The following is a 16,658-nucleotide window of genomic DNA, read 5'->3' on the forward strand; positions in this document are numbered from 1 at the left end:
TTTTCTTTGTGAAATAATCATGATTTTTTAATGAGAGAGAGTGAGAAAGCAGTTTATAAGAATACACATTGCTAAGATTAAGATTAATTAAGTAATTGAATAAACTTAACTGATCATCTTTCATCTTATTTTTTATTTTTCTAGCGTTATAAAGATAAATTCTCTGGAGGATGATATGGTCTTTGATGTCATTGCTATTGTTGATCCGTTGACAAGAGAAGCACAGAAGATGGCACAGTTACTAATCGTAAGACAAGACTACGTCTTACTAAATATTATACACATATTTATTAGATGATTACTACTTTCATTATGAAATTTATAATTAATCTTTTCAGGTCTGTTTTGAAGTATCATCAAATGTTTGCCCTTGGTTCTTTATTTCTTAGAATATTTTAAATAGAATGTGATATTTCATTGTAGAAAGTGAAGTATAGAGCTGTGCCTGAGGTATTGTGGCAGTGCCAGGGTTAGGTGCTAACATGGATATAGTCATTGTCCTAGTCACCCCAAAATTCGTATGTTCAAGCCCTAACCCCCAGTGTCTGGAACTGGAAGTAGGGCCCTGAGGTTAAATTAAGGTTAAATGAAGTCTGATGAGTGGGGCTGTAATCCAGTAGGATCAAAAGCCTTAGAAGAAGAGGAGGAGGAGAGAGATCTTTTTCCTCTCCACATGCGAAGAAGAGGTCATGTGAGGACACTGCAGTGTGGCAGCCACCTGCAAGCCAGGAAGAGGGCCCTCTCCAGAAACTGACTCTGCCAGCACCTTGACCTGAAATGAATACACTTCTGTTGTTCAGGACCCTTGGTCTGCGGTGTTTTGTTATGGCTGCCTGAGCTGACTAATTCAAGTGTCTTCCCGTCTTCATCTTTCTTTCCCCAGCTGTGGAGGATGGCTTCTGGAGATGCTGATGTCTAAGCTTAACTAGTAGAAACAGCTCAGAGTCCAATAAGTAGTGTTAGCCAAACAGGTGAAGCTGGTAGAAGGAACATGAAGGTTGTATTCAGTAGGTTTGGCCACAGTAACAAAGCCAAAGTAGCAGCACCTTCAAGTATGCAGTTTCTCTCTGTCCTCTCACCATCCATGTGTGAGCCGCCTGGGGTTGCTAAGGCAGCTCCGCAGTGTGAGGGGCTCAGGCACCTTGTGTCGTTCAGCATCCTTACGAAGCAGCTTTTTTCTGGTGGTCTAAGATGAAGCTCCTCACATCCCCTCTGTGTTTTTGCAGCAGGAAGGGGGGAGACAGGGGCACAGCCCTGGACATGTTCCATCCAGTCACATTCCATGACCAGAATGTCGCCAGCCAGCTGGCTGCACCTAGTCACAAGGGAGGGTGGACACTATGCATAAACCTGAAGATCCTTCACTAAGAAAATAGAGGAGAGTGAATATTAGAAGACAGTGGACTCTGAACGAGCATTATGTGGTTTATCATGGTGCTGAAAATATTAAAGCTTCACACTGTGGTGCAGCTTTCAGTAGTTCAATTTGAATAAGCTAGTCATATCTGAAGGCAGTATTTTTTTCTAGCGATGTTCAAAATCTGGGGGTAATCCTGTTTGAAGTTACTCAATGCCTTTTTCTTTGTAAAGACACATCAGAAAATATTCTCAGAAGTGGAAACTATTTGTCCTTTGACAGTTTACTTTTGGAAACAGGCAAACATAATTAGATACTAAGTACAGTGAAGCTGTAAAGGGTCAAACTGGGGCACAAATGTGTATCTTCTGTCAGAATGTCAAGTGCAGTTTCGCTCAGAAATTACTTTGCCCTGCCAAATCGTATTGGAAAAATGGATTTATAGGTATGTTATAAATGTATTTATTAATGTGCACAAGTAATTTCAGAAACCCCTTGCGCATTCCACCTGTTCACTGTATGACTGGGGAAAACTTAATTCCATAGTTGACTTACTTGCCTCATTCTATGTTTCAGCATTTGTATATCTGCAAATCTTAACTTCTTCAGACACACTATTCATATTATTTAGAAAACAGAAATCAGTAATCATACCCGTAAGGAATGGAAGTAGTATGATGCTTTTTAGTGTACAGATTCCATGTGCCTATGGAGATTCATTATTCAGAAAAAAAAACATTGCTTACCTCTGCAGTTATTATGTAAACATAGAATTTAGGAATTTGAAATATGGATTATACAGAAATATATAATATTATATTGCATTCCAGTTTACATCATTAGTAATAAGAGCATACTTTATTTCTGAGCAACCAGAACTTCACATAACTTACTATTTCTTCCTATAGAGAAAACGTATGCTAGAAATTTATGCTAAAGGCATAAATTAACTTACTGGAAGAGAGGGATAGTGTCTCATTTAACACTTGGGAGAAACAATAGCTCAGCAACCTCCACTGTAGCTAATGTGAGGAGTGACAGAATGAGAATTAAAACTCAAAGCTCTTAAACCCTTCGTCTGTATATTCTAATTTCTCTTCAAACCTGTATCCTTTCCATTCCATGTATCTGTTTTCTTCTTCTCCTCTTACCTGTGTCATTTCTTCTCTTAATATCTTTCAGATCTTCACTGACTTGTTGCCTGTACAGAGGTGGGGACTAACTGAATTAATAATTCTACTTCAGTGCTCTAGGGAAATAAAAAGAAAAGAGAGTATTTTATCTGTATGTAGCCGAGAACTTCCTACATCTCTCACAGTGCAGGTGAAATTCCAAAAGGATCAGGGCGCCCTTGACACTATTGTTGTGAGGTGACCACTTTATATTTGCAAGTCAAGATTATAGTAATTATTCTTGTTCTGCAATAGTAAGTAAATTCAGATACCATGAAAGAAAGTCACTTTAAGCAAATGTAGGCAGCATAGCACTTGGGCAGTGAAATCCGCTGGGTTGAAGTCTTAACCTCTGCCATGACTTGGGCAAATCACTGCATCTCTCTGTGCCTCGCCTGTAAAAGTAGGTGCCTCAGAAGGATGTTGGGAGGACCAGATAAGATAACAAATATCAGGTGGAAATGTAGTGCCTGGTACACTGTATATGCTCAGTAAATGTCAGCTACCAATATTAATGTCAAATGTGGGAATTTTTTTCTAATAGGTACTTGGCAAGATTATCAACATGAAGATAAAGTTGTTCATGAACTGTAGGGGTAAGCTTTCAGAAGCCCCTTTAAAGAGGTGGGTCTACGTGAACATAATTTCATTTTGAAAAACTTGCAAGTGCTAAGAGGAAAAAAAGGAACATAATTACTGCACCCATTTTTTTCCTTCACAGAATGCTTAACTGAGTAGATCAGAAGATCAGAGATTGTTTATTAACCTTATGATATAAAATTAAAGTAACCTAATCAGTAAAATTGACCCAGTCTAATTGCAAAATTTATACGGATTTATGTTCATCTGTGGGTATTTTTGAAAATGTGATCTAAGAATACCTATTTAAAAATATACAAGGGGGTGGGAAGGGATAGACTGGGAGTTTAAAATTTGTAGATACTGACAGGCATATGCAGAATAGATAAACAAGGTAATACTGTATAGCACAGGGAAATATATACAAGATCTTGTGGCAGCTCACAGCAAAAAAAAATGTGACAATGAATATATGTATGTTCATGTATAACTGAAAAATTGTGCTCTACACTGGAATTTGACACAACATTGTAAAATGACTCTAACTCAATAAAAAAAATTTAAAAAAATATATATATATATACAAATGGGAAATAAGGTTGAATGAAACCATTTTTGATTTAGCTATACTTTCAGTAATTCAGAGCTGAATTATTAAAATGACCTTTATTATGCCATCATATTTATTATTTGGGAGTATTGAGATGTAATTAGTTTAGAATAATCCTTCAATGATATAGAAGATTTTTAGTTATATGTGAAAATGCCTCATTAATACTGATCTGTTGGAATAACTATATCTCAAGTAAGTACAAAACAAACCCTGCCTGTTCTTTGTGGATCAGATCTGCTATCATTTTGAGCCATTCTTACTAGTTGTAATATATACTATCCCTCAGGTGTAACAGGGCAGAAAGGCTTGTTAAGGTGCTTTCCTCTATGTAATTCTTTATTTTTAATTTATTTATTTTTTAATTTTTATTTGTTATTTATTTTGGGGGGTGATTAGGTTTACTTATTAATTTCTTGGAGGAGGTACTGGGGAGTGGTACTAGCATGTGCTCTACCACTTGAGCTGTACCCTTCCCCCTCCTCTGTAATTCCTTGTTTACTTATTGAATTGTACTTGTTATAATTGATAAACATACTGTAGATTAATGCCTTGAGCAGATATTTTAAATATGGTATTTTTAATATTTGGAAAGCAATACAGTAGGAGATGAGGAAATTTTAAATGAAGGTTTAGGGTACATTCATTCCCTACTGAGATGTTCATCCTCATATTTCATTTTTCATACTTCTTATTTACCTTTTGTATTTCAAATTTTATCACATATGTTGCTAACTCTGAACAGTTCATCTTATGTTAGCTACTAATTGAGAGTTCTGTTAGCTCCTTGAGTACAGAATTTTTACTCATACAAGTAGGAACCCTCTCCACAGTATCTCGATAGAGCTTTGGGGTACATGATAAAGAATAAGAATGTTGAACATAAGCCAGCACAGTCTGTTAAGAAGAAAGGAACTTGACTTCTCTAAGGTGAAATAACAGCTAATGTACCAGAGATGCTTTGAGGGGTTAATAATGGTGCACAGGACAAAAACTAACAAGCTAGTTTTAAACCATGAGTTCAGCAGAATCTTACTCAGTAGCATATATCAAGCAAACTAGTTGACACATTAATTCTGTTGACCTGAGACAAATAGACTGCTAGATATTTCTCCAGCTAAGGTGGATTATTTAGGATCAGCAGAGAATTGCAGTTCAGGGTCGGCAACCAAGATGAACCATATAGAAGTCCCCGTGAGGCAAAGGAAAGAGAGCTGTTTTCCAGAGGGGAAAGGAAGCTGGGAGGGCTGTAGTAAGTAGAGAGCCCGTGGCTTCTCACGGCTGAGTCCTTGCCAGGGAGGAAGAGGCGTCCTCTTTCTTTTGGGCTCTGTACCCATCACAAGGTGTGAGTGCTCCCCAGTCTGGTCTCCTGACACTACTTAACTGAGGTTTCTGTTTATTGGTTTTTTGTTGTTTTTTTTTTACAATTCACAGCCCTTAACTTTTACAATACTGTCTCATTCTTCTCAGAGATGACAGAGGTTCTGGGCAGGAATTCCCCCAGTTCACGCCTGTCTCCTGTACCTCTCCAGCCGTCCCGAGTGGTGGGGGAAGAATTGCCGTCCTTCCTTCCTCTTGGTTGAGGGGATCCCGCACTTTCCCATTTGTTGTGGATCCTTGCTGTATCACATCGTCCCTTTGTTCCATATGTCGCCTCTCTACTAGTCCTTTTCTTTCCGTCCTAAGAGTTACTGTTCAATTTTGAAAAAGAAGTAAACTTCTCCTGTCACTTCCTCTCCTCTGGAACCCTGTCTTTTCTCCTCGTCTCCACTCTGTCATCTCAGCTTCTCAGAAGTGTGGTCGCCCCTCTTCAGCTCTCACTCCCTGTGCCTCCCAGGGAAGTAGGGCTTTAACTTTCTCTTTGCCACTGAATTGTTTGTACTGAATCACAAAGAAATTGCTCTTGGCCACGTCCATGGGATTCTCCTGGACGGTGTTTCTGCTGCATTTGACAGGACCAGGGGCCTGGTTTGGACTGTGCTCTCCCGGTTTTCCTCTCACTCCTCTTCTTTGACTGGGCCTGCCTGCCTGCCTGCTTGACGTGGGCACATCAGACGCAGCTGCCAGTGATCACCGCCCCCGGGATTCACACTCTAGACCATCCCCGGGCGCGGGCTGTGCCTAGTGATTTGCTTCTCATGAAGGGAATGTGGCGAAAGCGATGCAGTGTCTCTTCTGCGATCAGGCTGTGAGAGACTGTTACTCTTGTATTGCCGGCATTCTCTCTCTCCTGCCCTCGTGCGCCTCTCCCAGCTTGCTGGAGGTGCCCTGTGGCGAGGACTTGGGGCGGTCTCCGGCCAACCACTAGTGAGGGGCTCCCGCTCTCACTCCAGCGGCCCTTGAGGAACGGAGGGGTGGATCCTTACCCCTCAAGCCTTGAGACAACCACAACACCGCTGACACCTTGACTGTAGTTTCAAAATAGTGAGAGTCACCATTCTTAATATTACAACTATTTCTTATTGCATAAGATATTGGGGGATAAGGCTAAGATACATTAAAATTGCAAGTACTTCTAAAAGCTCTGTGAACAAGCAGCTGCCTCAACCAGTCCTATTTGTTTTTCATTGTACTTTTTAAATTGGTATCAGAATTTTAGCTTAAAGTTTACTTGCTTGCTGATTATCATTTTTCTTCATGTTATTAGAGGTGCTGAGAGCTAATGAAATGGCTAAAAATAGACCATGGTCAAATTTGAAGAAGGATCAGTGAGTTAATACAGATTGTAAACTGCTGGAACCTGCATAAATCAGTATATGTTAGAGAGATTCTAATCAGGTTCATTGAGAAATAATTAACAAGGGTGTATAATACACACAGTCTTACAATAGATAATAGTATAAACAAAATAATGATTGTCTACCATTTATGTAAGCATTAACTTTAGTATAGTGTTTTTATTCTTTTTAATTTAGACTTTGTGGTCATGTTTTTAAAACTTTTTCAGTTTTAAAATATTTTAGATAGGAGAAATCTCAATTTTGGTCACAGTGTGTATTTTATTTCTGTTCTGTCAACAGCTTTTACCGTTTTGTTCTGGAACCGGAACTGATGTTAACGGCTAATGGCATTGTTGGACCAGCAGCAAAATTCTTGGGTATCCCTGAGGCACCCCTTCTAACCCTCAACATGATTACTCCTGAAGGCTGGTTGGTTGAGAATAGTACGCAGCAACTGTGACCTTGATAATATTCATTTAAAGGATGTAAGTTATCATAAAGTTATATAAAGAAAGAGGAATAGGATCAATTCTCATGGGCGACTATAATCATACCAAGTGGCCATAGCCACGGCTCACCAGAATTTTCTCCTTTAAGATTCTAGTTCCAAACCCAGTCTCTCCTTCGACTTTTGAGTTTCCCTGACTTCCAAATGCAGCATCTCTAGTTCTCTGGGTTCTTAGATGCCCTCCCCTTTTTTATTGCTTCCCAGACTCCTGGTTCACAAATGCTGCCCTAAGATGAACAATGTAGAAACCAGAGAGATGGATGAGTGGCAACTTAGAACAAAGCCATTAAGTACCTTTGCCCTTCAGGTCTCTCTCTTTTTTTTTTAACTCAGAAAGGAACATGGTTCACCTGAAACTTTTTTTGCCCCATAGCTCACAGCCAGAGAAAACAGTCCTAATGAGATTAGGGTAGACAGCAGGAAAGAGTTTGCACGTATACTGCAGGCTGGCACACTGCTTCCCGCCACCTCCAGCCTGACCCTTGTCCAGTAAATGACCAGACTTCTCTTGCCCATCTGTTGTCGTCCAACCCATAGCACAAAAGATACGGGAGGAAACTTTTATAATACATGGAGTCTTTCTGAACATTCTATTCAAAATGGGAAAGGGATTCAGAAACCGCAAAAAGCAGAAGTATTTTAGGAGAGTTTACCTGGAGAACAAGTATCCAGAACCCGGAGGGAAAATACTTCCTTCTCGTTGCCCTCCCCTTTGCCTGGCTCTGCATGACCTCTGACCTATTTCCCGCTCTGCGTTTGATAGCTCCTTCAGAATGCAGCCATTACCCTGACCTGGGGATACACATTTTACTTCTCATAGTTTGGTTAAGGTTGTTCATCATTTGTTTCTCACGCTTTTCATGTGTTACTTTTTGTCTAAAGATTTTCCTTCTAGGCAGGTTTCTTCTGACTCACTCGTGTAGATTCTGTGGGATCCTACGTCACCTCCCTGGAATATACTCACCCGTACCCCCAGCTTCACCTACCCAGAGAAGAACCTAAAACTTAGTCACAGCAATCATCTCAAGTCAGTCTACGGGAAAAATAGGAAGACAGAAAAATAGTTAAATCTATGAGGGAAAATTCAGAAGTGAATTTGGCATGAATAAAAAAAAAAATCCTGTTTCCTCCATGATTAGTTGGATCTCTGAAAAGGAGTCTCTTGGACTCTTCATTAAGAGAGTCCAACAATATATATCAATAAAATAACTTTAAAGGTTCTAAAAAAAAGGGGGTAAAAAGTTGTGGTGGAAGAATTAATGCACCATGGAGAAGATTTTAAATTGAGTCTGCTGGTAAAAAAAAGTTCAGCCACTATTATTAAACAGTTAATTGAGACTAAACGTTGTGAGTAACAAATACAGCAATGTCTTTTTAGAAGCTATTTAAATGAACAGTATTTTAGAAGGCTAAAATAAACAGAAATAATTTCTTCTGTCTTCATAGATGATATGAATAAACAGAAGGAAACTATAAATTCTAGCAGCTCTAACAGTTGAGGCCACCTGCTGCTAAGGTCTTCTCTCCCTTTGTGTGCTCTACATGCGTACTTAGAATATTACCTGAAAATATCCTAGAAGAATATGAAATAACAAATAAATACGTTTGCTAGAGCACAAAGAAGGAGTTGTAGGGAAAGGGAAGAACTAAAACTAATAATGAGAGATGTCACTACACGCTAGCTTGTGCGAGCTCTCCTTGCTACATCTAATTCCCGGACATTATACAAACACCTGATGAAAGCTCGATTTAGAAAGATTCTTCCTTACCAGGACTTCGTTCAAATGGCTTATTGCACAACCAGCATTAATGCCGTTACTGAAGGTGACAGAAGTGGTTCCACGAAAGCTTAAAGTGAGACAGTGACTTTTACCTGGAGTTCAGATGTGCTTCTCAGAGCTTGTTACTAGACCCACATCAAAGGCTCTCCAGTTACATTTAATTACAGTTATATTTAATTTTGAGTGCAAAGCAATTAACCATGAATTTTTTTAACTGCAAGAAAGGTGATGATGATAAATTGGCTTTCTCGCTAGGTCTGAAGTGGGAGCTGAGCTCTAGGGCACAGCACACGATGCGGATTCTTTGAGGAGTTTCCTGTCTCAGTCTGTCTTGCGGAGATCTCTGCGTGCTACAGCTTCCCAGGCCACCCCCCCCACCCCCGCCATGCTCACCTCTCCTCCTTGTGGTGTTGGTGCTTATATCACGAGGTTGGAGTAGAGAGGATGTCACGGGAAAGGAAAAAAATTCATCATGGGCTTTAGTGTTCAGAAGTTGATTCAACTGTTAAGTTCACTCGTCTAAAAGAAAGACTTGATGTTCCCCCGTCAAATATATTGGCTAATGTTAAAATAATCACATATATTTATTATAAAATTTACATTATGAGAATTACTAACACCAAAAACAATGACACATTTCCTCCATAGGTTGAGGGAGCTGTCACAGCAGAATATGAACTAGAATATCTGCTACTCGAAGGACACTGCTTCGACGTAACTACAGAACAAGCTCCTCGGGGTCTGCAGTTCACACTGGGCACAAAGAATAGGCCTGTTATGGTTGACACCATCGTGATGGCCAACCTTGTAAGTATTATACATACTCAGTGGATATTTAATTAAATGTTTTGGTGAAATCATCTAAGTTTTCCTAACAATAAGATGAAATTATTTTTATCCTACTGTTGCTGAACAGCTGCCAGAAAAAAAAAAATCCTTGAATAAGGTAATTAAAGAAAACAAAAATGAAGGGAGTCATGCTTTCAGAATCTGTTTTTACAAGTTATTGCAAAATCGTCTTCCTTGGAATTCATTTATAGAAATTATTCATTCCATAGTTAGTTAACACTTCCTTTTAATATTCATGAATAATCTTTCTTGAACAGTTGGATATCATTTTCAGTAATATAACTGTGGTCATGTTTTTCTCATCTTAAAAGGGATATTTTCAGTTAAAAGCAAACCCAGGTGCTTGGATACTGAAATTACGCCAAGGGAAATCTGAAGATATTTATCAAATAATTGGGTGAGTTACATAAACCATTTAAAAATTTTTACATGTAAGTAAGTTTTCAGTGTGATATAACCAAGACCATCAAAACAACTAAAATATTCACAAATACCATTACTGTAAAATAAATCTACTTATAAAACTGTGACATTTGTTCCTATCTTGTTTTATTTCAAAAGTATGTTATGCCCAAAGTACATATCTTGTTCTTTGCTCCATCTCCTTTACTTGATATTTTCTATAGACTTCCACGTGTTAGCATAATGAACATATTTATCATTTAATGACTGTGTAGTATGTATTGTATCTTATATAGCAATGCCATTATCTGTGAGTTATGTTCAGTTTTTTATTTTTATAAATAAGAGTTAGTTACTTTCAGAGTAATTTTCCTACCCATCAATGAGCCTAGCATAAAGCAGGGATCATAAAACTCTTTCTATAAGGAGCCATAGTAAATATTTAATGTTTGAGGGCACATACGATTTTTGTTAATATTATTATTTCAACAACCATTTTTTTAACAAAAAAATCATTTTTAGCACAGGGGCCATACAAAAATAGCCCACCAGCTTGATTTTACTCACCAGCCATAGTTTGCCAATACCTAATAAACTCTTTTTTATACCCCTGAATATATCTCTAGTTTCCATTTATTTCAATAAATACTTACTAAGCACCTATTACTATAACAGGCAGTGTGCTCTACAAAGATAATATAGGGGTAGGAGTTTTTGTGCCTTTTTTTCAATGCTTTTTCTCTTTTTCCTTATAGTGCCTAGAACATAGTGTCACTCAACAAATATGCTTAATAATTTATGTGTACAAAGTTGGGAATGATTCTTTTTTTATCTTTTTTTTCTTTATTGAATGGAAGATTTTTTAAATTCTGTAGTACCTTACAATTTTCAAAAGTTTTACATACATGATTTCATATAATCCCGTAATAACCCTTTCCCCACCTTACCCTATGCTGCTCTCCCCTCTTCCCTCTCCCCGCTGGTAACCCCCAGTTTGTTCTGTAGATCTGTGAGTCTGCTTCTTTTTTGCTTTATTCACTAGTTTTAGTTTTTAGATTCCACATGTAAGTGATATCATACAGTACTTGTCTTTCGCTGTCTGACTTATTTCACTTAGCATAATGCCCTCCAAGTCCATCCATGTTGCTGGAAATGGCAAAATTTTCATTCTTTTTTATGGCTGAGTAGTGTTCCGTTGTGTGTATATACCACGTCTTCTTTATCCATTTTTCTGTTGATGGACACTTAGATTGTTTCCATACTTTGGCAATTGTAAATAATGCTGCTGTGAACACTGGGGTGCACGTATCTTTTTGAATTAGTGTTTTTGTTTCTTTCAGATATATACCCAGGAGTGGAATTGCTGGGTTATATGGTAGTTCTATTTTTAGTTTTTTTAAGAAACCTCCATGCAGATTTCCACAATAGCTGCACTCATTTACATTTCTACCAGTAGTGTAGGTGGAGTCCCTTTTCTCCACATCTGTGTTCTTTTTGATAATAGCCATTCTAACAGAAATGAGGTGATGTTTCCTTGTGATTTTGATTTGCATTTCCCTGATGATTAGTGATGTTGAGCATCTTGTCATGTGCCTGTTGGCCGTCAGCATTTCCTCTTTGGAAAACTGTTCAGTTCTTCTGCCCATTTTTTAATCTGGTTGTTTGCTTTCTGATGTTGGTTGTATGAGCTGGTTTATAGATGTTGGACATTAACCCCTTATTGGTCATGCCACTTACAAATATCTTGTCCCATTCAGTAGGTTCTCTTTTCATTTTGCAGTGGTTTCCTTTTCTGTGCAAAAGCTTTTAAGTTTAATTAGATCTCATTTGTTTATTTTTGCATTTGTTCCCTTTGCTGTAGGAGGTGGAGCCAAAAAAGTACTGCTGCAGTTTATGTCAAAGAGTGTCCTGCCTGTGTTGTCCTCTGGGTGTTTTATAGTATCTGGTCTTACATTTAGATCTTTATAATCCATTCTGAGTTTGTTTTTGTACGTGGTATTAGAGAATGTTCTAATTTCATTCTTTTACAAGTAGCTGTCAGGTTTTCCCAGCACCACTTTTTGAAGAGACTATCTTTTCTCCACTGTGTATTGTTACCTCCTTTGTCATAAATTAATTGACCATAAGTGTGTGAGTTTATTTCTGGAATCTTTTGTTCCATTGACCTTATGTCTGTTTCTGTGCTAGTACCATATTGTTTTATTACCATAGCTTTGTGATATAGTCTGAAGCCAGGGAGTGTGGGGAATAATTAATTCTGTGATAGAGAGGAGTAAGGCAGTATTGACATTAGAAATGAGATAGTACCTCGAGAGAGAGTTTTGAAGAAATATAGGAACTTACTACTAATTATATCACAGGCAAAACATTCCAGGTAGAGGGCTGAGGTACAAATCTCTCATCTAAAGCTCTTAGGGCTATATGTGTTTTAGAATATAGAATTTTTCAAATTTTAGAAAGTTAATATAGTTCACATATCATATATTATGATGTATTAAGCAGGATCTAAGAAAGCACTTTATTAAATATCATTTCTGTTGCAAAATATGTGAGATTCAGACTACAGGAATATTTAATGATTATAAAAGAAAACAAAAAGACAAGGCACAGACTGAGAAACAATCTTTGCAAAGCATATATTCAACAAAGAATTTATATCTAAAATATACAAAGAACTATCAAAACTCAACAGTAAAACAACTTGATAGAAAGTATGCAAAAGTCTTGAACAGACACATCACCAAAGAAGATACATGGATATCAAATAAGCAAATAAAAAGATGCTCAACATCGTTAGTTATTAGGAGAATGCACATCAAAACCAAAGTGATTTAAAAAAAACCACAGTGAGATACTGTCACACACCTATTAGCACATCTAACATGTGGTACAGAAGATAAGCAAAATAATACACTGTGACATTTGTATTGACTCTTATAAAAATCATGGTTTCAAGGTATAATGTTGCTTCATCTTCTCTGGTCTTTGCAAACTATACTGCCAGGAGCGTAGTGTTTCTAAATCTGCCACCATTGATTCACTGTTGTTTTTCACCTTTGAGATTAGGTAAACTGTGATTCAAATTTCTTCTCTGCCCCCAGCTGTCTGTATGACTTTGCGTAAGTTTCTTTACCACTTGGAGTCTTTATTTCCTCATAACAAGAGGGGATAATCCTACCTGCCTTGTGGATTCTTTGTAAGGATTACATGAGATAATCCTCATAAAACGTGGTGTCTCAGGTCTTAAGTAAATGTCCATTTCCTCCCTACTTATTTCTTCCTCCTTTACAAGTTACAGTTATATATATTGAGATATTATATATTTATATTGTGTAATATATGTATAATATATGTCACATGCAAAACAATACACTATGTGATGTTCTGTTTTATCTTCTTTATCATTGTTTGTTATCATATACAGTCTATAAATGGATGGTTTAGGGGAAAAATAGCCCTCGATGTTGTATTTAAGTACCACTAACATTTTAGTACAAAACTAATTTTTCTCATTCACAGTAAGATAATTCTTGGTGATAGAAGTAATTTCAAAATTGTTTGTATTTCTTATTAACAATATAATCATAAATTTCTTTCAGTCATAATTTACTTAACTCCAAATGTGATTAATATGCCACTAGATAGCCAGATTAGAAAAAGCATAAATGATGCTACTCTTTGATTTTTTTGAAATTAAAGTATCAGTAATGAAAAACATGTTAATATGAAATATGACAAAAATGGAAATTCTGTTTATCCCAATTTTTGATTTAGTTCTAATTGTTATTATATTTATATTTAGGGAAAGTATTCTTGAAATATGCTGAAAAGCTAAGCTAACATGATATTGACATGAGCTTCTAAGTCCAGTTTTAAAACCATGACTGAATAATTTGGTATTTTTAAATTTGCCGTCTTGTTAGGCATGGTCCTCACTTGTGTACTGTTTGGATCTGTCCATCTTTATGTAATCTTTAGCTGCAGTCATACATCCATATTTGGTGTTGACTGCTATTTACCTTGAATTCAAAAAAAACTCAATAAAGTTATTCTCTTCTAGAAAGTTTTTGTAGTTCTACCAAAATTAGAAAATGCTTTTCAGATTTTCCTAATTAAATTGCAGAGGCTTTCAAATGCTGTACATACACATATATATTTTTATATATGCCTTCAATATGCTAAATTATTTTGTTCATCTTTTCACTTGAAATCCTCAGAAAAACAGGTTACCTAATTAGTAGTTGTACATAATTTTAGTTTGGTACCTCTGAGACTGGTCTGCTTCTCCTGTGCTTTATATAGGAGCCAAAGTTATGCGCTCTGGCCCTGGCAGTGAGTATCACTCACTCTCTTGGGGGCCCTTCTCTGCACTCTTGGGGGGTCTCTGTTGCTGCAGCTCACTCTCCTGATTCCCTGGTCCCATTTGGTGCATCTCTGTCCCGGTTGGCTTCTCTAACATCTTCCTCGTTCTCTGGGCATCCTGTGTTATGATACCCACGTCCTATTTTTGCTGAGGTCTCCTCGTATCTCCCTATTGCTATATTGGCAGGATGCATGACCACTCCGTAACAACAAAACTAGATCTCTCCTGCTTGGCTACGTATGATCCATGAGAAATACTGACACATCACTTGGCCAACATACTCTAGGAATTCAAGCCAGTCTCCAAGGCAGTAAGGAGCACTCAGTCTTGGATTAAAGTGACAGTAGGTCAGTCCTCAAGTATCGGTCCACAGTCCACTTTAACTTCCCCAGACACAAGCTAAATGCAGTTCTCTACGTCTCCCAATTTCAGGAAAAAAATGTATTGCAAAGTGCTTTCCCCTTCAAAGCATCTACTTTACTGAGTTTAGTATTAAAAGGTAATGTTACCCACGCTTGCCCAGGGGTGTGTAGCGGTGCAGACTCAAGGCCTGGCAACAGCTTTCTCCAAAGACACTGTTCAGCCTTTGTCTCACGTGGTCCTTTCCCTGAAAGCTGTCTTACTGGTGCCTCCGTTGAACCATTTACCATCTGTTTAGTCTCCCTCCCCAAACCTTTAGTTCTTTACCATCGCACCACCATTAGTTAAATATAAGTCTGACCGAATACACTATTGATCATAGTTTTTGTTATGTCTTTTGTCTTTCACATTCGTTTTTTGTTTGGGTGGCTGACTCTGGTATCAGAGAAGGAGTTAACACAGGGAAATGGATTTTGGACCACACTAGGAAGGGTCAGAGGAGCAAGCGCCCCGGGAGGGCTGGCTCCCAGGACCAGCCAAGGAACTGACCAGCCAGAGGGAGCTGCTGCCTCCCCCGGGAACAGGGGAGTGAGAAAGCGTGGAGCTGCTCCTACCGATACGTCACCTCACTCTCTGTCCCCAGAAAGCTGAGTTTATACACTGGAACCCTGGTGTAGACAACCTCTATGTCTCCATGACTTTCCCTGCACAAAGAAACTCAGCAGACATCACTACACTGACCCTCCCTCACTTGTAAATTCCAGAGCACATGCAAATGTATCTGTTTAGCAGAATCTAATTATTAACCAGAACCTTAGCTGTAAAAGCACCTAGGAATAAAAACAGACAAAAAAGAGCTTTTAACTTTCTGACTTCTGCAGATACAGTAAAAGGTAGAATAGATGTTGCCTGCCATATCATAATATGTACCACATTTCTACAGATATTCTTTGTAGAAACCTTAGTGGTTTATTCTTGATTTTAAAGACCTGAAAATTTTTTAGCCTTTCTTTTGCTTGCTTTTCATCAATATTGATAATAGCATTATAATTTGCCTCAGAAAATACTTGAAGCAAGACTTCATCATCATCTCCTACCATCCAATGTTTTGGATTTCAAAAGGAGAGGCAGTGATTTTTTTTCTTCCTCTACAAAAAATCAAATAATATTTATATTTAGAATTCTATAAAAATATGTATGTCCTTTTTTATTTTAAAGTAATGCTTCCTGACATGCAATGAATCCTTTCATTTTGAAGTGAATGACTTTTCCTGAGAAATACTCTCTCAGATATCATTGGGAATATAAATTATTTGAATGCTCCCCTTTTTCCTGTATTAATTTCTTACCATCGTGAAGTCCACGTCCTCTCACTTCTTGGCTTGTTCCTTTCATTTCAGCTGCCGACTGTCCTCACGTATCCAGTTACTGTTAGTGGCTTAGCGTTACTTTCAATGGTCTAGCAGTGTAGCTGTGAAGAGGCAGACTACCTGGGCTTAGTTTGGATCTAGGGTTATTACTGTACCTTCTTCAAAGGATAGTTTGGCTGAAATGAGATATAAATAATATCTAAAAGTGCTTAAAATAGTGCCTGAAACAGACAGAGTCTTCATCACTGCTGCCTCCATGGCCTGGGATGCAGGAACGCTGCTTTAGATCTTGTGTGGGTCGAGCTGCGGTGTTGTGCTGGCTCCATCCTGGTCTCAGTGGACAGTGGTTCCGATGGCTACGGTTGCGATGCCCTTGAGCAGTATTTGGGACCGGAGGTTCTTGAAAATTTTTAAGAAACTCGACATTCATACTGTGAAAGTGGGAACACTTTCTATTTTCTAGTGGTAAATGTTGGGCAAGGCTGTGCCTCCTCCTGTGGCTTAGCCACCTCATCTAGGGAACTGAGAGTGGGAGTCAAAGGCGTGTGTTAACATGGTCCTAGAATCCCCGGATTTTCATTTTAGAA

General features: G+C 38.0%; 1 protein-coding gene across 1 annotated transcript in view; it reads left to right on the forward strand.

Annotated features, from left to right (window-relative positions):
- UGGT2 (UDP-glucose glycoprotein glucosyltransferase 2) overlaps positions 1-16,658 on the forward strand; it is a 142,075-nt gene that overhangs the window by 96,898 nt on the left and 28,519 nt on the right. Inside the window, 6 exon segments of the mRNA XM_032496763.1 lie at positions 145-247; positions 3,074-3,153; positions 6,739-6,880; positions 6,882-6,923; positions 9,376-9,534; positions 9,888-9,973. Coding sequence (XP_032352654.1) covers positions 145-247; positions 3,074-3,153; positions 6,739-6,880; positions 6,882-6,923; positions 9,376-9,534; positions 9,888-9,973 — 612 coding nt within the window.

This window comes from Camelus ferus, chromosome 14, assembly GCF_009834535.1.
Source record: "Camelus ferus isolate YT-003-E chromosome 14, BCGSAC_Cfer_1.0, whole genome shotgun sequence".
In the NCBI taxonomy this organism is placed as follows: domain Eukaryota; kingdom Metazoa; phylum Chordata; class Mammalia; order Artiodactyla; family Camelidae; genus Camelus; species Camelus ferus.